The following is a 22,390-nucleotide window of genomic DNA, read 5'->3' on the forward strand; positions in this document are numbered from 1 at the left end:
GCGCTACATGTGGGAGAGACTGCAACGTTTAGAACAAACCGATTCATTAGAATGAATCAGACTTTCCAGCGCTACATGTGGGAGAGACTGCAACGTTTAGGACAAACCGATTCATTAGAAAGAATCAGACTTTCCAGCGCTACATGTGGGAGAGACTGCAACCTTTAGGACAAACCGATTCATTAGAATGAATCAGACTTTCCAGCGCTACATGTGGGAGAGACTGCAACCTTTAGGACAAACTGATTCATTAGAATGAATCAGACTTTCCAGCGCTACATGTGGGAGAGACTGCAACGTTTAGGACAAACTGATTCATTAGAATTAATCAGACTTTCCAGCGCTACATGTGAGAGAGACAGCGGCGTTTAGAACAAACTGATTCATTAGAATGAATCAGACTTTCCAGCGCTACATGTGGGAGAGACTGCAACCTTTAGGACAAACTGATTCATTAGAATGAATCAGACTTTCCAGCGCTACATGTGGGAGAGACTGCAACGTTTAGGACAAACTGATTCATTAGAATGAATCAGACTTTCCAGCGCTACATGTGAGAGAGACAGCGGCGTTTAGAACAAACTGATTCATTAGAATGAATCAGACTTTCCAGCGCTACATATAAGAGAAGGTAACGTATAGTACAAACTGACTCATTAGACCCGATTAATTAGAATGAATCAGACTTTCCAGCGCTACATATGAGAGAGACAGCGGCATTTAGAACAAACTGATTCATTAAAATGAATCAGACTTTCCAGTGCGATATATTAGAGGGACAGCAATGTTTAGGACAAACCGATTCATTAGAATGAATAAGACTTTTTAGCACTACATGTGAGAGAGACAGCAACATTTAGGACAAACTGAGTCATTAGCATGAATCAGACTTTCCAGTGCTATATGTGAGAGAGACAGCAATGTTTAGGACAAACCGGTTAATTAGAATGAATCAGACCTTTCAGTGTTACATACTGTATAAGAGAGACAGGAACGTTTAGAACAAACCGATTCATTACAATGAATGAGACTTTCCAGCACTTTCCAGTGACAGTGATGTTTAGGATGAAATAAATCATTACAATGTATCGAATCTTCCAAAGCTATGTGCAAGAAAGATAAACCAAACTTTGCAGTGCTACATATGAAAAGACAGCATATGAAAAGAATGAATTAGACTTTGCAGCTTTACATAAGAGAGAGTGATAATATATAAATACTATCATACCAACATAATTACAATGATTTCAAAAACTTCTTAATTAAGCATGAACTTTTCTGTTTCTAACTAGATTTTTAAAGATTTTTTCCGTTCATCATTTTGGACATCCTTATTTTTCCAAAAATTTTCCAAATTTATATGAAACATGTTTACTCCTCAGTTTTATGTTAATAGGATTTTTTTTCTCAAAGGAAGCAGAAATATTCTAAATAGACTGTCAGTGTCAGTATGTGTCACATATTCCTCTAACATTATCAGAGAGCAGCGGTCCAAAAAGGAGCTTTGATTCCATCTCAAACACACACATGCACAGACATCTGCATAAATACACACACACACACACACACACACACACACACACACACACACACACACACACACACACACACACACACACACACACACACACACACACACACACACACACACACACACACACACACACACACACACACACACACACTCACAGATTGTTAGTGTGACTAACTCATTAGTGCTGCTCTCTCAACATGATGCTCCGTGCATGTGCACCATCTGAACTGTGAAGATAAATGTATTTGTCTTTCTGGATCTTCCACGCTTTCTCTACGCGCTGGAAAACCAGAATGTTCCTGTGGCCAGACGGAAGCCTGAAAGAGTGAAAAGGCGTATGTGTGTGAGTGTATCAGGGAGCGCAGGTTATTTGAGTTTAAATGGGAACATCCTGTGAAACAGGAAAGAAGGGATTGAGATGGACAAGAGACGCTTTTAATGTGAGCGTTCATGCTATTTTCTGCTCCACATCAGAGTTTTTTCTGTTAAAGCTCAGTTTGACACAGAAAACAACTATATTTTTTTTCCTACCACTCTCTGTGTCTTTAATATTTAATATGAAGAATAGATTTGAGTGCAGTGGGTTAGGAAGAGCAAGAATGGAGAAAACAGAAACACGAAAGTGCACAAAAAGTGTTTGGCCAATACATTGAAGTCCTGTTGTACAAACATAAAATCAAAATGGACCCTATTATTCTTATTGTGCACTTTTCATGTCTGAATATTATTTCTATTTATTTTTTTTAACAATCTTTCATCAAATTGGATAACTTGCTCCACTTCTGATATGACTTGAAATGTTCTGCAATTCATCCCAATTTATTTTTCCTTGCATATCCTGTTTCACTTGGAAATATGTCACATAAATAATAAAACATAAGTGTACTTAATAGTATTGAATGTGCACTAGTGGTGTACTTTTAAAAAGTATTTTTTAAAACGTTACTATTATAAAATACAATATAAATTAAATACAATGCCACTTAAGTGTACTTAAAGAAAGATAACATATTTCATAACACACTTAAGTACACTTAAGATCACTCAAGATCTCAGCAGAGGAGAATTAAACAACTCCACAAACAGCAGCACTAGCTTCACTCATTACTAACCAGATTGACTTTATTTCTGTCAGACGACTACCTAAACTCTTATTAAGAATGATCAGTTAAAATGTTGTTTTGTTGTTTAAAAAGATGCCACCATCATGGAGATTTTTACTTTAGGGTTTACTTTAGGTGGGCTCTTGACCCTTGACTTACTATGTTAGATTTTTCTCTGCAACAACATATTTTTGTGAAGCAGTGAGGACAGTGCTATATATATATACTACATACTATATTTGTATTTTACTTCCTTATTATATATATATATGGGTTTCACACAACTAACTTTGTGATATTATAATGTCAGAATAAAATGTGGCAACAGCTATTGTGAATGAGTTTACTGTAAATACATGTGCATACATTTTTTAAACAACAAAAAACAGCAAACACCAACCTCTATGAAGGTGGCATCATTTATTGTCCAATAAAACATCAATATCTCATCCTCTGTTAATTCTTAATACGATCTTCTGCAGATGTCTGACAGAAATATGATCAGACTGGTTAATAATGAGTGAAGCTGGTGCTGTTGTTTGTGGAGTTGTTTAATACTTCTCTGCTGAGATCTTGAGAGATTAATGTCTTTTTTTTTCAGTTGATTGTTATCTAAGGCTGTGGCTGAAGTTAGTTCTTCCAGTTCTTTTTTCTTGACTTAACACTGGGGAATTTACTGTGTACTTTTGAGGTCATTGAGAAGGTGTTTATGGTCCATAAAACTCACAGAAAAAAGTTCAGACCATAATTTATTGAGAGACATTGAAAAAGCATTATAAGTCTTTTTAACTAAGAAAAATGTGTCAGCTGAACAAAAATAGACATGTGACTTTACTTAGTGACTTGAGATGAGTGAACTCAAAAAAGCTGTGCAGCGAGTTGCCTTGAAATTTTAAGTTAAGTCAGCTCTTCATTTTTTACAGTTTAAGGACTATTATGTATATGGGCTATTTTGGGTGTTTTTAACATACTATCTCTAAAAATGTAACACAAGTGGTAACTTAATACATTTTTTAATACAGAAATAGTATGTTAGAAACCTGTGTTAGTTTATATTCATGGTGTCTCAAACTAGCACAGTTGAGTACACTTAGATGCTTTTAAGATTATCTTAAGAAGTACTAAAAATCATTTTTAGTATATTAGGTGCAAAATTAGTGTGTAAAAATAGAGCACTTTGAGTACATTATGGAAGTGCACTAATTTTAACTGAAGTGTGATATTCAATCTGAAATTGAAAGTTTATATATTTTAATCTATTAGACTGCAACTTCATCATAACAAATATGTAATTAAGAATATATATTTTTTTATTAAATATAAATATCTTAATATACCATGAAGCTTATGTTTGGCAAGTATATTTCAATTGTAAAACATGTATATGCATATAGAGATGCACTTTAGTGGGTTAAAAAGCCCTCTAAAGTTTAATTGCATTTAGTTTTCATTCAATTTAAGTTACATATAAATGTCTGAGAACAGTTCACACTTAAGTGTAATCCATTTAAAGATTTAAACATTATTTATGTAATAAGTATACTAAAGTGTCTCTCCTGAACTTGGCTGAAAAATATTAATAATGTATGGTCATTGTGCATTTTCAAGCAATACCATCATTTTAAAAAGCTTCTCCATACCTTGAACACAGCCAAATGCACTTTTTCTGTACTTTGTAAACATTTAAGTAAAGATTCTAATAGGGATTAAGTTATTTTTTGAAGTACATGTGTGTTTTCTGTCTGAAATGTCATTGTCAGTTCAGTCTTACCTCTTGTGAGGTGTATCATCTCATGTCTATATTTATTTTTAGGCTTTACAAGGCTAACATTTCTTAAAGGCAGCAGTAGTGCTGAGTGCTCAGGTCTTAGTAATGTTAGTGTGCTGAAGCAGGGCTGATTTGCCAGTGGGCACACGCAGACCATCTGGTAGACATTTCTGTTCTGGAAATCAGAAGATGGTGCCAGAATGGAAGGGTATCTAGAAAATACAATTAGGATACTAGAAGTTTATTAAAGCTGTCAAACTTTGAGACAAAGCATCCTGTTTAGTAAACTGTTGTTTTGTATGTTTAGATTAGATGTTGATGTCTATTCGAAAGTAATAGTTTGTTTTGATGTCACCATTATGGTGCTTTAGTTGGGCAATTTGACTCATTGCTCTTCGCTAGCTGCTGTGAATATGTTTGTTAAAAAAGCAAAAGCAAAATGTGATTAGGTGATGTTGGCTACATGCCGTTGTCAATGATATCATTAGGCAGTGATCTGATCTTATTTAGAGTTTAATCTATGCTATTAATTTCATATTTGTGACTGTAGTAATGCATTACAACAGCATAAAATCCAACCGTGTTCTAATCAGATCTGTATTTCTACCTTTAATTTTTAAAAGACATTGTTCGCAAATCACTTTAACCCTTATGCGGTCTTCGTTTTGGAATCACACTCATGGTCTTTGGGGTCTCTAGAGACCCCAGGCAACAAAACTTAAATTTTGTAACAAAATAATAGTTTTAAAAAATATATATAATATTTTTTTCCTGTTTATTAATGTTTTTGCTCCACATTTGTGCAGTTTTCGTAGGATTTATGCTATTTTTTAAATATATATAAATTATTAAATAAATATTTATTTTTAATAGTTTTATATGCAAAAACAGCTTTTTATGTAAAATTCACTTGACAAAATACCTACATTTTAAACTTTCATTCATGGGGATAACATGGATAATTTGATATGGTTTAGTGTAAGATTTTTGCCCATTTTTTGGAAAATGCAGTTTTAAAAGTAAAAAAAATATAACTTTTACCACTAGATGGCTGCAGAGCACTACTATTAACTAATTGCTATTTGACCAACAATAAGATATTTTTTCACAAGTTTTTTGAGTTGAGTTCATATCTACATATTATGAAATCACAATTATTACAATAAAAAATTCTTTTTGACAAAGTTAAGCATTTTTTGTACTGAAACAAAACCAGTTCTATTATATATTGAGTAGCAGTACACAACATGAACATAAGAATGCAACAACAACATCTTTTTTCCTTTTTTTTGGTTGACAAATTATAAGAGAGCAGTTTTTATGGTCTCCAAATGTAGTCCTGTGTGTTTCATGATATGTAGATATGAACTCAACTGAAAATAACTTGTGAAAAGATATCTTTCAGGTGGTCAAATAGCAAAAAGCATATAGTGGAGCTCTGCAGCCACCTACTGGTAAAAGTATTTTTTTTAGATTTAAAACTGGATTTTCCAAAAGATGGGCAAAAATCTCACACTAAACCATGTGAAATTATCCATTTTATCCCCATGAATGAAATTTAGACATGTGGGTTTTTTTATGAAAGGGAATTTTACAAAAAAAGCTGTTTTTGTATAAAAACCTATAAAAAATATTAATTTATTAATTTATATATATTAAAAAAATATCCTAAATCCTCCAAAAACTGCACACTTGAGGAGTAAAAACATTAATAAACAGGAAAATAACATTTGTTTTGTTTTTTTAACTATTATTTTATAACACAAATTGCATTTTTTTTCACACTAACATAAAATCAAGCTATCATTCCAGTTTAATTTTTTATTTGTAGATCAAGATAGTGTTGACTGATTTACAAAGTCTCATACCATTTGGACAAAGGGAACATTTTTTTTAAATTTTAGCGAACGCCATTCGGGGTCCAGAAATCCCCCAAAGACCGCATAAGGGTTAAACTACTGAATGCATAGACACACACACAGACATCAAGACTCAGTATATGCTTCATGCTGCAATGCATTTTAGGAGCCCTAGATGAGTTTTGTATGATGCAGCCAGAATACATTGCAGCATGAAGTATGTCACCATTGTTGAGATTCACACACTGATTCTTGATGCTTGTGTGACAAGTTTTTTTCAGTCTTTGAAACGGTTTGATTAAAATTTCTGGTTAATGTTGTTTTGTAGAACTGTTACATTACTATAATAGGTAATGTGTAGCTGACACCACAGATTAGATTGAACAAAATCAGAGAACCAAGTGACATGTGAACCATCAGAATGTAACCAACCATATCTGATGACATCTCTTGCTGTTTTACCATAACTAACGTAATTACAGCAGCAAGAGAAGAACATCTAAAACTCAAGAATCAAATAGCCCTATTAAAGCAAACCAAACTATTGCTTTCAAACAGAAATCAACATCTAAATCTTTCAATAAGACCTTTTGTAAATGTATGACAGAAATAAAGTCAATCTGGTTTATAATAAGTGAAGCTGGTAATGCTGCTTTTGGAGTTATTTAATAAAGTTGGAGCTTCATCAAACAAATTAGATAATTGAGAAAACATTAGAGTCCACATCCAATGTCCAATGGGAAACTTCTTGATTAAATATTTATTAGAATGTTATCAATAAACATTTGTAGAATGTTTTTAGAGAATGTTATCATACCTTCTTACAACAAAAAATTGTTAGGTGGGGATGTGTTTGTGCTTATTGGGACAGATCTCGCATGTCGACAGTTGTGCTTATATGACATGCATTGTACATTTATATATTTATTTTTTAGTTTTAGAACAGCAAAAATCTCATTGCACATTTTCAGTATTGTTAAATTCTAAATAAGGCACATACATTTGAACTCAAAAGTTTACATACACCTTTTAGAGTCTTCAGAATGTTAATTTACTAAAATAAGAGATCATACAATTTTTTTTATTTAGTACTGACCTGAATAAGATATTTCACATAAAAGATGTTTACATGTAGTCCACAAGAGAAATTAATAGTTGAATTTATAAAAATAATCCTGTTCAAAAGTTTACATACACTACACACAAGCTGATTTATGTTTAGTGATAGTTGTTTATGAGTCCCTTGTGTGTCCTGAACAGTTAAACTGCCTGCTATTCAACAAATTCTTTGGTATTCAGCATTCTTTTGTGTATTTGACCCCTTTCCAACATGATTGTGTGATTTTGAGATCCGTATTTTCACACTGAGGTCAACTGAGGGACTCGTATTACAAAAGGTTTAAATGCTCACTGATGCTTCAGAAGGAAAAACAATGCATTTTGAGCCAGGGGGTGAACAATTTTTGAATTTAAAGATCAGGGTAAATTTAACTTGTTTTGTCTTCTGGGAAACATGTAAGTATCTTCTATAGCTTATGAAGGGCAGTACTAAATGAAAAAAAATAAAAATAGGCAAAATAAAAAAAAAGTGTAATCTTCATTCTGTTCAAAAGTTTTCACCCCTGGCTCTTAATGTGTCGTGTTTCCTTCTGAAGCATCAGTGAGCGTTTGAACCTTATGTAATAGTTGTATATGTGTCCATCAGTTGTCCTCAGTGTGAAAAGATGGATCTCAAAATCATACAGTCATTGATGGAAAGAGTTCAAAACCACAAAAATGTTGAAAAAGCAAAGAATTTGTGGGACCTGAAGGATTTTTCTGAAGAACAGCGGGCAGTTTAACTGTTCAGGATTATGTAAACGTCTTTTATGCCAAATATCTTATTCAGGTCAGTGCTAAATAAAACGTAACATGCATTTTGTATGATTGCCCCTATTTGGGTAAACCAATTAACATTTAGCAGATTCTGCAAGGTGTATGTAAACGTCTAATCTCAACTGTATCTATTTCACATTGTAACGTCAGTATGAAGAGGTAAATGTTTCATGTCCAAACAGCACTAACTCTCTTTGCAAATGTTTCTATTGTCAGGTATCTTCTGTACCTGCAGTTGAAGAGAGACGTGTACCACGGTAGGCTGTTATGTCCGTTCGCTGATGCTGCGTATCTCGGAGCCTGTATAGTGCAGGGTAAGAAAACAGTCTCATCTTCAAACAGCTTTTACAACCAATCACACTTTTCATTACATTTTCTTATATAACCAAAGCTTGAGTACAATTTGACCTCAGACTCTGTCAGCGCTAGTAACACAGTGTTCCTGAGATGTTTTCTACTGGAAGCCTTTTAACTAATGAACTGTCATATTTCAATCCTCTTTCCACATTTCCCTGCTCATAAAGTGAACAGCAAAGAGAGCTTCTGATAGATATAAACCTCATTTAAATCAGGATCAGATGAAAGTCTCTTGTTCCAGATACACAGGCGTATCAGCTTTTCATATGGTCGTTTGATGAGTTTTAAGGCTGTTTGTCTTGTTCTAGCTGAGCTTGGGGACTACGATCCCGAGGAACATCCTGCAGACTACATCAGCGACTTCAAACTCTTTCCCAAACAGTCCCTTAAACTAGAGCGCAAGATCATGGAGATTCACCAGAATGAGCTGAGGTGAGAGATAAAACACCAAATTTAAGCTGCATGCCCATTGGAGAACTAAATTTAATTTTCCACTATCATTCAAAATGTAAGATTGGTAAGGTTTTTTGATCAAAAGTACGGCAAAAATGGCAAAGCTGAATTTTCAGCATCATTGCTCCAACATTAGTCTTCAGTGTCACATGATCCTTCAGAAATCATTCTAATATGCTGATTTGCTGCTCAAGAAACATTTCTGATTATGATCAATGTTGAAAACAATTGTGCTTTTGTTAAAGTGTTTACTGTTTGATCAGTTTAATACATCTTTGTTGACTAAAATAATTACTGCTTTTACTTTTGAACAGTAATGCATGTGTATCCATAAATTTGGAGTATATAAGAGATTGTGTTGTTTGTTTCTGTAGGAGTCAGTGTCCTGCTCTTGCGGAGTTAAATCTTCTTCAGAGGGCTTACACACTGGACACATATGGAGTCGACCCACACCCCTGCAAGGTTTTGAATCGCCTTATAAAAGCATTAACTGTCTGTTAAAGTAGCTTCTTTTAACTTGACATGCATCTCAAAGGAGAAGTTCACTTCCAGAACAAAAATGTTTATGTCTTTCTTTCTTCAGTCGTAAAGAAATTATGTTTTTGAGGAAAACATTTCAGGATTTCTCTCCATATAGTGGACTTCTATGGTGCCCCCGAGTTTGAACTTCCAAAATGCAGTTTAAATTGAGCTTAAAAGAGCTCTAAAGGTTCCCAGCCGAGGAAAAAAGGTCTGATCTAGTGAAACGATTGGTTATTTTCAATTACAATTTCAAATTACAATTTATATACTTTTTAACCTTAAACGCTTGTCTAGTTTTGCATGAACTGTGTATTCCAGTTCAAGGCAGTTAGGGTACATCTAAAACCTCCCATCTCATTTTCTCTTCCAACTTTAAAATCATCCTACATCGCTGTTTTACCTTTTTTGTAAAAAGCGTTTGACCTTCTTTGTATGTTCACTTTGTAAAAACAGGGTCGGTTCTTCTGCAGCGATGTATGATTTTGAAGTTAGAGGAGAAAATGAGATGGGAGTTTTTTGAAAAACCCTAAATGTATTAAACTGTGCTATAGCGTTTCGCTGGATAAGACCCTTCTTACTCGGCTGGGATCGTTTAGAGCCCTTTGAAGCTGCATTTAAACTGCATTTTTGAAGTTCAAACTCTGGGGCACCATAGAAGTCCATTATATGAAGAGAAATCCTAAAATGTTTCGTCAGAAAACATAATGTCTTTACGACTGAAGAAAGAAAGACATAAAGATCTTGGATGACAAAGGGGTTGAGTTCATTATCTGTACATTTTATTTCTGGAAGTGAACTACTCCTTTAAAGGCAGAATATGTCCGATTTTTTTGTTTTACTAAAATTTTCAAAAAACACTAGAACAGTGTTATACATTTTGCTGACTTGTGTACTTACATTATCCCAGATGTTTCGAAGAATGTTTAAATCCAGAGAAATTACTCATATACCCTTGATTTTCCGGCTTTATTTTGTAGGAAACATGGAAACCCCAAAGACACTTTATTATGTTAAGCATTTTATTAGACAGGTGACGAACACACAGAGTGCTTTTTCTACATTTGCATGACTGGAAGAAGTGGAAGCGGTCAATTGTGGCATAATAAAAGCTCCGCTGATTTCGAGCTGTGTATCATGCTCGTCCTTCATTAGCAATTGTTCCAGTGTCTTCGTTTCGCTTCCAGGACTTTCATCCCCACACTGCTTCATACTATGGTGACCTTAATAAGTCTTTAATACATAAGCTTGCATCAGTTTTCATCGGCTGTGGGGTCCCATGATTCCACACTCTATCATGGCATCTTTAAACTACGCCTTTGGTTCTTTGTTTGTTTTGGATATGCGCCCTCTAGTGGTGAAAACTTACATATTGTGCTTTTAAATATGCAGCACTCATGTGTGAGATGCTGAAAAAATAGTAAGACACTTCAAAATGGTCAAAGACATCCATCTAGCAAATTTACATGAAAAAAGGGGGAAAAAGGAATGCAAAAGCTATTGGCTGTAGCTGAAACATCATGAATCTAAATTGTAATCTAATTCATTTCAGGATTTCACAGGATCCACAGCCTTCCTGGGATTCACTGCAAGAGGGTTTGTGGTTTTCCAGGGAAATAAGCGGATCCATCTTTTAAAATGGTAACTATGTTATCACTTTTAAATTTCTTCACCTGTATTCAGATTTACTTGCCATTACCATACTCTGTATAAAAGTGCGGTCACATTAGCAATATTTCAGAGAAATTTCACAAACAAAAAAGACTCGTTGTCTGTTGTCAATAGTGTAGCAATGTATGAAGCAGAGCTCACACACACTGAAAAAAACAATAAGTAAATATACTTAATTTTTATTTGGCAAGTTTTTGCACACACATTTTTTAAGTAAAATTAAAGTATGGAATTAGGAAAATCTACTAATTTAAGTAAAATCAGCAATGGATATATGTAAATTTAATGTGTAGTTAGAGTTTGATGAGTAATTTCTACTTAATTATTTTAAGTTCATTTAGCCACGGTTTGTAAACTATACTCAAACATTATAGCACTTAACAATGTGCCATTTAATGCCATTAAAGCATGTGATTCACTCACAAACAAGTGTATAAGCAAGAAGATAGCGTCTTATTGTTTTTAAGGTTATATGTTGACTCAATGTAGTTACTAACCAACTGAACACAGAAACCTCAATACTTGGCACATGATACACAATTATGGTAACAATCAGTCAATAGTTTTTGAGTATGAATGGGTCATTTTGAGTAAAAAATAAACTCTAGATATTACAAAACAGCAAATTGCTTAACCTAACAACAAAAGCAACCATAAAACAGTCTAAAAACATCTCAAAAACAGCAAAACATTTATCCTTCTTAATTATTCATGTCCAAGTGCATGATGGGAACAACAGTATTATGACAATCTTTGTAAAAATAACGAACAATTCCAAGTAAAATATACATATATATATATATATATATATATATATATATTAGGGCCGGGACTCGATTAAAAAATTTAATCTAATTAATTAGAGGCTTTGTAATTAATTAATCGAAATTAATCGCATTTTAATCGCATGTAAATATTTGACCTGAGAACAGTGAGAATTAAGATTTTTACATGGATTTTTAGTATACTATAATATAAGTTCTTCTGGCTTGTCTGAACGCTAGTTTGTGCTCCAGTATAATCGGTCCGCCGAATCTCACCCAGTGAGAAACGTTCCGCGGTGCAAAACTTAGTGCGATTAAAATGCGTTAAAAAAAATTAACGCGTTATTTTTGTGTAATTAATTAATCTAAATTAACGCGTTAAAGTCCCGGCCCTAATATATATATATATATAAATATACAAATATAAGTTCAATTTTTAAATTCTACAAGCTTAAAGGAACAATTGAGTACTAATATTGAATTTACTCTTTTTTTTTAATTCTTGCCTGAACTAAATAATTTAATGTAGAAATTAAATTTTTTTATTGGAATTATTTACTTTACCACAAAATAATTTTTATTAGTGCAGAAGCTACTTCTAAAACAATCAGTTTTATGTTGGTCAATGCAATAAACTTGTTGCAAAATCTCCGTGGGGAAGTATTTTCTCCTAGCATAAAATTCTAGGTTGTGTGGAATCTGTAACATCACTGTAAGTGTACTGTCCACTTTGCAGCTTACATTTGCAATACATTTATTTCATACTAAGTATAGTTCAAATCTATGAACATATTTACTGACACGTCGCTCGAGACTTACTGATATAAAAATTTGAATTTAACTTTATTTGGAGTACTATTTGTGCACAACGCACATTTCTTAAAATTAAGCCTAAAATGCATATTAATGTCACTACTGATGATGGTCTTTGAATAATATGAATATTTAAATGCAAGATGTAAAATTGCAATAGTTCCACTTAATCAATTATACTTAAGTATATCTTTAGTTGAACTTCAGCACTACTTCCGCTGAATTAAAGTGCATTAAGCACAAAATTAGTTGTTCCAACTTAGCAGACAAAAGTACAATTGCAGGGTATTTTTATCAAGTACATAAATATGTAAATGTATTTGTAGTATGTTTGTAGTATATAATAATTGCCCCATGATTTACTCACCCTTAAGCCATTCAAGGTGTATATGACTTTCTTCTTTCAGATGAATACAACTGATTTATATTAAAAAATGTCCTGGCTCTTTGAAGGTTTATAGTTTAAAATATAAACCTTAATCTCTAGCTCTAGCTGTATCAGTGGATGACAGAGAACGTAGGCGTAGCGTAAGCTCCAGTGAGACGCAGAAGCGCAAAGCAAAACACAGGTCACAAATTAGAAGTACAAAATGAGGGTTTGTAAAGGAAAATGTTGGAGGATTTCGATATTAGCCAAGAGGAGTCTGGTTACTTGATTCTCATGAGTCTAGTATATGCTTACCGGAGCTTATGTTACGCCTACATCCTACGTCATCCCCTGGAACGCCACTTTCTCATGAACATGCATACAACATTTAGATGAAGCTAGTGATTACAGTTTTAAATATGGATATTTTTCTTACACAAATGGATCGATTAGCTTCATAAGGCCTTTATTAACCCTCTGGAGCCTTGTGGAGTACTTTTCATGATGGATGGATGCACTTTTTTGGGCTTCAAAATCTCAACACCCATTCACTGCCATTATAAAGCATGGAAAAGCCTGGACATTTTTTTAAATATAACTGACTGTATTTGTCTGAAAGAAGAAAGTCATATACACCTAGGATGGCTTGAGGGTGAGTAAATCATGGGGTAATTTTCATTTTTGGGCGAACTATCCCTTTCCCTTTAACACGGCTATGCACGATAACTATGATGATAACTATAACTGTACATTTTTAATAATTGTTTTAATTCTACAAGAATAAGGAATCCAACACCTAACAACACAGAAAACAACACTTTTTAGCTGATGAACGTTGAAGACATCAACAGCCAATCAGAATCCATCAGATTTGAACAAGCTTGAGCATTTAAAGCGGCAGACGTCAAAACTGTAACGCGTGCTTGTAATAAACAAAAGTTATCTCTTTATTGCAATATAGTTATTCTGATAGTTTATGTTTTTGGTGTAGGAGTAAGTAAAGGCCTGTTTACACCAAGAACTATAAAAATAACTGTAACCATATTTAAGTCCACACCAAGTAAGGAATAATTGCCGTTGATTTCTTTGAAATTAATCAACACCCGAAGAGGTGATGCAGCCACGACGCAAAGCATTGTGGCCGTTTCACCTCGGGTGTCCATTGTTTTTGTAAAATTCAATGGACCGAAAGTCAATTATTCCGCTTTTACTACGGTTACCACACCTCAAGACATTGATCAGATGATATATTTCAAAACATTCGTCCGTTTTTTGTCCTTAAACCACTATTGTGAGTAGGATTAATTAATTACGCAGCTTATCCAACGCCTTTGTTACTAATTCCAAAACGTCATTTTAGACCTAGTAATGACACTTGAGCCGTTGATAGCAAACTAATGCAGTTAATAATGAAGTTTAGACAGACCGACAGACAGAAAGAGAGAGAGAGGGAGAGAGAGATTAAGCTTGTGAATTAACTCTCTCAAGTCTGTGTGTCTCTCAAAAGTGATTGGCAGCATCGTCTCTATTAATAGTGAAAGTTAAGTTAATTTTCTTCAAGACCCCGCTGTTGTTACCTCACTTGTGAGAAATGTCATGTAGTTTTTAAGTTGTTAATCATCAGAACAGTGCTAACAATATTAACGTGTGTGGAAACTTTATATGTGTACGTCTGTAAGGGAGGGAGAGTGGGGGAAATAGAGTATGTGCTTTCTGTACATAATAAAATGTAATATTGTGGCAAAAGCATGGAAAAATCCATAATTTTTATCCTATTTTTTACTGTATTTATTTGTGTGGTCAGTGTCGTTGTGGGTTTTGGCTATTTTGCTGCTTTGGGCTGTAAGGACCTTTGAAATAACTTAAATTGTGTGGCGAAGTAATATAGATATGTAATATGGTCAAGTGCTGCCTGGAACTTCATTCGCCGTGCGTTTCCCTGAAAATAATGCACACCATTAGAACGTTCGTCAGTCAATCAGATTCAAGCATTCAACGGCCCTGTAGTATAACAGATGATAATGTTCTGTATAAGAGCATGCTGCAGTTTTGTCATCTGTTTAAATGCTTAAGCTCTTTCAGGGTGAGTTCATACTTGTCATGTTTGATTCGGTTAAAACAAACTCTGGTGCGATTGCTCTGTTAGTGCGAATGCTGCTATCCGAACCTTAATAACCAAACAACTGAGACCGCTAAAAAGATGGTTCTTGGTCCACTTCCAAATGAACTATGGTGCAGTTTGAATGAAATATGAATGCAGCAAGGACCAAATATTTCTAAACAAACCAAAAACAGGAAGTAATGACAAGATGCCATGCCATGCAACATGATTTCACAAAGGGAACAAGCGGTGAGCATGTCTCCTTTGCAGAGATAATCCATCCTGGTCACAGGTGTGGCATATCAAGATGCTGATTAGACAGCATGATTATTGCACAGGTGTGCCTTAGGCTGGCCACAATAAAAGGCCACTCTAAAATATGCAGTTGTATTACACAGCACAATGCCATAGATGTCGCAAGTTTTGAGGGAGCGTGCAATTGGCATGCTGACTGCAGGAATGTCCACCAGAGCTGTTCATTTCCCTCCCATAAGCCGTCTTCAAAGGCGTTTTCCAGAGAATTTGGCAGTACATCCAATTGGCCTCACAACCGCAGACCACGTGTAACCACACCAGCCCTGGACCTCCACATCCAGCATCTTCACCTCCAAGATTGTCTGAGACCAGCCACCTGGACAGCTGCTGCAACAATCGGTTTGCATAACCAAATCATTTCTACACAAACTGTCAGAAACCATCTTAGAGAAGTTCATCTGCATGCTCATCGTCCTCACCTGGGTCTCAACCTGACTGCAGTTTGTCGTCGTAACCGACTTGAGTGGGCAAATGCTTACATTCTATGGCGTCTGGCACTTTGTAGAGGTGTTCTCTTCACGGATGAAAAGTTTTCAGTGTACAGGGCAGATGGCAGACAGCGTGTTTGGCGTCGTGTTGGTGAGCGGTATGCTGATGTCAACATTGTGGATCGACTGGCCCATGGTGGCGGTGAGGTTTTGGTATGGGCAGGCGTATGTTATGGACAACGAACACAGGTGCATTTTATTGATGACATTTTGAATGCACAGACATACCGTGATGAGATCCTGAGGCCCATTGTTGTGCCATTCATCCACGACCATCATCTCATGTTGCAGCATGATAATGCACGGCCCCATGTTGCAAGGATCTGTACACAATTCCTGGAAGCTGAAAACATCCCAGTTCTTGCATGGCCAGCATACTCACTGGATATGTCACCCATTGAGCATTTTTGGGATGCTCTGGATCGGCGTATACGGCAGTGTGTTCCAGTTCCTGCCAATATCCAGCAGCTTCGCACAGCCATTAAAGAGGAGTGGACCAACATCATACAGGCCACAATCAACAACCTGCTCAACTCTATGCGAAGGAGATGTGTTGCACTGCATGAGGCAAATGGTGGTCACACCAGATACTGACTGGTTTTCGGACCCCCGGACCCCCCCCCCCCCCAATACAGTAAAACTGCTCATTTTAGAGTGGCCTTTTACTGTGGCACTAAGGCACACCTGTGCAGTAGTCATGCCGTCTTATCAGTCATCTTGATATGCCACAGGTGAGGTGGATGGATTATCTCTGCAAAGGAGAAGTGCTCACTAACACAGATTTAGACAGACTTGTGAACAGTATTTCACAGAAATAGGTCTTTTGTGTCCATAGAAAAAGTCTAAGATCTTTGAGTTCAGCTCAAGAAAAATTGGGGCAAAAACAAAAGTGTTGCATTTATAATCCAGCAGATAGCATTATAGGTTTATTCGACTAAAAGCAAATTGCTTTGTTGGAGTGTTTGGAGTGTTCTGTGAGTTCCATCACAAAATATACATCATTCAATCCGACCAATCAGGTTGTGAACGTATTACTATGACTTTAGGTTCAGTATCTTTAGGCTCGCTGTAATAAATGCCAGTGTGAACACTAAGTGGACCAGGACCAAATGTGTCATTTTCTTTTTTGGTCCAGACCAAATGAACCGAACTACAAGTGTGAACACAACCTTACACTCATGTGGATTCGGATTAGCTGACAGGGTTTTTACGTGTGCATCAGCTATAAAAAAATCATATATCATTCCTCTGGGTCATTATTGTTATAGCTGTGGTGTGAATTTTCCAATACTTTTCCTATTTCCTATTCTATAAAGAATGAAAACTCTATAGTTGTCTTTAACATTATAGTTATCATGAACAGACCTTAAATATAAAATATGTATTTCTCAATGATGTCTTGCCGCTAAGTATCTCCAGCAAGTCTTGAATATCTTAAAAAAATCTAATGCAATAACTTTGAAAATTGAGTTACAACTAGAATCGGTACTTCCTCAAAATCAGCTTGGGAGCTTGCAAATAAAACCGTTTCCCGACAGACAGTTGAAAGCCTGTGTGCTGTGACTCACAGACATTATGTAAGGCTAGTCGATCAGCTGAGGGGTATGCGGCCTGTGGGTGCTCCTGATCTATGACATATGAGGTTTTGTACAGTTGTTAACACCAGCCCACAGTCAACAAGCAAATGAATGCTTTTGAAGAGTTTCTCTCTCATAGCATCAGAGCGACTGTTGACATGAAGCTTTTACAGTGAACGCCTCACTTGTAACGTTATGTTTGTATGTCTCACTCTTGCAGGGCAGATGTCAGCAAATTTAAATTTGAGGGGAAAACATTTTATGTGATTGGAGTGCAAAGAGAGGTAAGATACATGATCTTTTAAAACTCTCATTTTAGTCAAATGGTTCATAATGCATTTACCAACCATGTAACACCTTTGGAACTTGACTTAAAACCATTTGTGTTTTCATTATGCTATTATGTACATTACATCATAAGGACATTATAAACACAATCTTGAGACTTTAAACACTTTGGTAAATTCATTGGCATTGTGCTGTATATTTATTAACATTTCCATGTTCATATTCTTTATTCTACTACAGTACATATTTATAAATATTCATTTAAATTATTCATTCAGAATAAAACCTACTGAACAGGGTGACCATATGTCCTCTTTTTTCCTACATATGTTCTGGCCAGGATCTCTTAATTGCCTAAAATGTCCAGGTTTTGTTTTCCTATTGGTTTTCTACAGTTCTCATACATTATATGTACAGTACGTACAGTGCCTTGCGAAAGTATTCATACCCCTTCATTTTTTAAGGTTTTGAACTGTTTTAAAGTACTTTTTCCACATCAATCTGCACTCCATGCACCATAATGACAAAGCAAAAACAGAATTGTCACAACTTGAAATAGTGATATATTCAATAGTGAAAAATTAAATAAAAAACTGAAAAAAGTGATTTGCATAAGTTTTCATACCCTTAACTCAGTACTTCACTGAAGCACCTTTACAGCCTTTTTGGGTGTGATGCCACAAGATTTGCACATCAACATTTGGCAATTATCTGCCATTCTTCGACTCACCTCTTCAACTCTCAAGCTCTGTCAGGTTGGATGGGGGCAGACGCATATTTTCTGGTTTCTCCAGAAATGTTTGATTGAGTTTAAGCCCAGGCTGTGGCTGGGCCACTTAAGGACATTCACAGAGTTGTCTATAAGCCACTCTTGCTGTGTGTTTAGGGTCATTGTCCTGTTGGAAGGTGAACCTTCTGCACAGTCTGAGGTTCTGAATGCTCTGGACTGGGTTTTCATTAAGGTTATCCCAATATTTTGGTGCATTGAGCTTTTCTTCTACTCTGATGAGTCCCTCAGTCTCTGCCACTGAAAAAAACAGCTCCACAGCATGAGGCTGCTTCCAGCACACTTTACCTTTGGGATGGTACTCTCAGGTGATGAGCAGTGCCTGGTTTCCTTTAAACATGATGCTTGGAATTGAGGTTTATCAGACCAGATAATCTTTTTGTAAATTACAATTGTGTTTTAATTTGTCTTTATTGAGGAGATGATTGAGTCTTGCCACACCACCATTAAGCCCAGATTGGTTCAGTTTTACAGTGATGTTTGTCCTTCTGTAGATTTCACTTATCTCCACATATAATTATGGAGCTCTAGAGTGACCATTAAGTTCTTGGTCACCACTCTAACCAAAGCCCTTCTCCATCAATTGCTCAGTTTGGTGAGGAGGCCAGCTCTAGGAAAAGTCCTGATTGTTTCAAACTTCTTCCATTAAGGGTAATGGAGACTACATGCTTCTGTGAACATTCAATGCAGCATAATTTTTTATGAACTCTTCCCCAGATGTGTGGCTTGATGCAATCCTGTCTCTGAGCTCTGAGCTCCTATCTTTTTTACCTTGGTTTTTGCTCTGATATGCAGCTGTTTGACCTTTTATTAAGATGTGTGTGCCTTTCCAAATCAAACTCATTCAATTGAATTTGCCACAAGTTAACTCCACTTAAAGTGTAGTAACATCTAACAATATGAATGCTTCTGAGCTAAATTTCAGCTGTCCCAGATAAGAATACTTATGCAATGAAATCATTTAGGTTTTTCATTTTTAATAAATTAGCAAAGATATTAAAAACTATTTTTTGCTTAATTTAAAGCAGTTTAACATAAGGTAGCAACATAAAATGTGTGTTGTGTTGTGGGGTGGGGTAGGGGGTTGGATTAAGGGGTATGAATACTTTTGCAAGGCACTGCACTGTAAAAAAAATTCACCCTTTTAAACTTAGGAACGTGCGTTTTGTGGCTGTCTTAAGATTTTAAATTATTTTAGCTTAAAAGCACAAGTCATTTCAACTCACGACTTTAAATCTTGCTTAGTGTTGAAATGCTTTAAGTTCAATTGATTTTACAATATTTTCTGTTTCAACTTATTAAATTAAGTTGAAATAAGTTTTAACATGCAAGTAACCATTGAATCAATGTAAAAAATGGTTGATTTGTGAATCTTTTGCATCCGCTATTAATGTTGAAATATCGTCAAACCACCATTGTTGTGATCAGTACTTGCTTTAGTTGGACTCTTGACTCTTTGCGCTTTAATGTTAGATTTTCATTGTCTTTTGTAGCAATGCGCTAAAAAACAATGGTTAAGGCAACACTGAGATCCATTGTAATCATTGAGAGCTTATTTAAATATTTGTTGCCAAGTGTGTTTGGTTTTATATGTTTATTTATAATGTGAGATACTACAATGAGAGATTTCAGCAGTGATACAAATATCACACTTTTATGATTTAACAGAAATAAAAACATTGCTGAATCAATTAGACATCAAGAATCAGCGTATGAAACTCAACAATGGTAACATTCAGCAAAATAAAATTTTATGCAGAAATGCATGCATTGCAGTTGATTTGTTTATCTGAGTTAGTTTGATGATTGTCACCATTGTTGAGGTTTGTATGATGAGTGTTGAAAAACTTTCTTTACAGAGCCACAGAATTTTAGCATTTGTGATATAGGACATTTACATAAGTAATGAAAGATCATCAATTTTTTTCAGTATTACTGTTCAGCTTTATTTTCTATAACTTTATTGACACCATCACAAACAGTAATCTACTCCAACTTAAAACATCTCTTTTTTGATATCAGTGTTTACACTGAAACACTATTGTAGCTCCAAAAGAAAGTTAACTTAACAAAAGGTAAGTGTGAAGAGCCCAACTAAAGCAATCAATGATCACAATAATGGTGGCTTGTTGAAATTTCAACATTTTTTTCAGCATTAATAGCAAGTGATATTAATTCAATGTCATTAACATTGACAAATCAACTATTTTTTGACATTGATTCAATGGTTGCTTGCATGTTAAAACTTATTTCAACTTAATTTAATAAATTGAAACAGAAAATATTGTAAAATCAAATGAACTTAAATAAAGCATTTCAACATTAGGCAAGATTTAAAGTCGTGAGTTGAAATGACTTGTGCTTTTAAGCTGAAATAACTTAAAATCTTAAGGCAGCCACAAAACTTATGTTACTAAGTAGAATTTTTTTTTTACATCTGCCTTCTTGCACGCCACGATTGGTTGATTATAATACCTGCATGCTATTGCAAAATACTTTGTATGAAATACTGTAGTATAAAAACAAAGACATTGTAGGCAATTTATAAGTCCTGGCCAGGACATATCAGGAATAAAAGAGGACATATGGTCAACTTATATCAACTACCTATTAAACCTCACCTTTTTACAAAGATATCAAAGTGGCTTTGTTTTGCCAGTACAGACTTAAGGCCTGTTCACACCAAGGAAAATTATAACAATAACTATAAGCATAAAGCTTTAATAATTGTTCTAAATACAGTATGTGAAACAGAGACATCCACACCACAACTATAAAGATAACGTCACAGAGGATCCAGCGATAAAAAGACTGACAGCCAATTAGAATCTAGCTGACTTTGAAAAGCTTAAGCATGTTTAAGGATGACAAAACTGCTTATAATAGACAGAATGTCCATTTGGTGCGAGTGCTAATATAGCTATTGTTATAATTATGGTTCTTGGTGTGAACAGGCCTTTATCAACATCCTGTGCGTGTCCTTTTGTTTGTGTGTCACGCTTTAAATCTAGTTTTACATGTGCTTCTGTCTTCTTTTCTCTGTGTGCACTTTTCCATTGCTGGTGAGTAAACATATACATCATGGTCACTGATTAACTCTATGGATTATGATTATAGAGCCTTACTATAGCCTTAGTACACTTCCTCACCCACATATCTGTCCTGATTTTAATCAGACTTTAGTTGTACTGCCCATCATAGGGTATTCATAAGAGTTTCATGAGCAACACTGTCCATCAGGACTGCACAATTTCAACAAACATCCATTAACATCCAGTATTTTCTCTAAATGCAATGCTGTAACTGACAGTTGTAACAGTGTAAACTTGATTCTAAACAAAATTAAAATTGTGCAGCCAAACTTTATATAGATAAAATATAGAATTTAGAATTATTAAAATAGGTTAAAACAGTGGTTCTCGGTCAGGGAGCTCAAGGTAACTTTTTCAAATTAACAAGTATTAAAATAAGATAAAAATAGGATATCTGCTTTGTTTTAACTCAACTACTTTTTGTTTTGTTGAACTTCCCAACTGTCTTGGAAAACCTGAACATATGAAGTGTGATTTCTAAACCTGGAATAGCCATGTACACTACTAGTCAAATGAAAAATGAAAAAAGATTTTTAATGTTTAAAAAAAAAAGTCTCACTAAGCCTGCATTTATTGGATTCAAAGTACAGCAAAACTGTAAAATTTTGAAATATTCTTACAACTACAAACTGTTTTCTATTTGAATATATTTTGAAATG

At 34.9% G+C, this 22,390-nt stretch overlaps 1 protein-coding gene across 2 annotated transcripts in view; it reads left to right on the forward strand.

Moving 5' to 3' along the window:
* frmd3 (FERM domain containing 3) overlaps nucleotides 1–22,390 on the forward strand; it is a 91,797-nt gene that overhangs the window by 43,991 nt on the left and 25,416 nt on the right. For both annotated transcript variants that reach the window (XM_073818514.1, XM_073818513.1), the window contains exons 5-9: nucleotides 8,356–8,453; nucleotides 8,805–8,928; nucleotides 9,324–9,411; nucleotides 11,021–11,109; nucleotides 17,785–17,848. In XM_073818514.1, coding sequence (XP_073674615.1) covers nucleotides 8,356–8,453; nucleotides 8,805–8,928; nucleotides 9,324–9,411; nucleotides 11,021–11,109; nucleotides 17,785–17,848 — 463 coding nt within the window. The remainder of the gene's footprint in view (nucleotides 1–8,355; nucleotides 8,454–8,804; nucleotides 8,929–9,323; nucleotides 9,412–11,020; nucleotides 11,110–17,784; nucleotides 17,849–22,390) is intronic.

The sequence above is a fragment of the Garra rufa genome, chromosome 15, assembly GCF_049309525.1.
Source record: "Garra rufa chromosome 15, GarRuf1.0, whole genome shotgun sequence".
NCBI classification, from domain to species: Eukaryota; Metazoa; Chordata; class Actinopteri; order Cypriniformes; family Cyprinidae; genus Garra; species Garra rufa.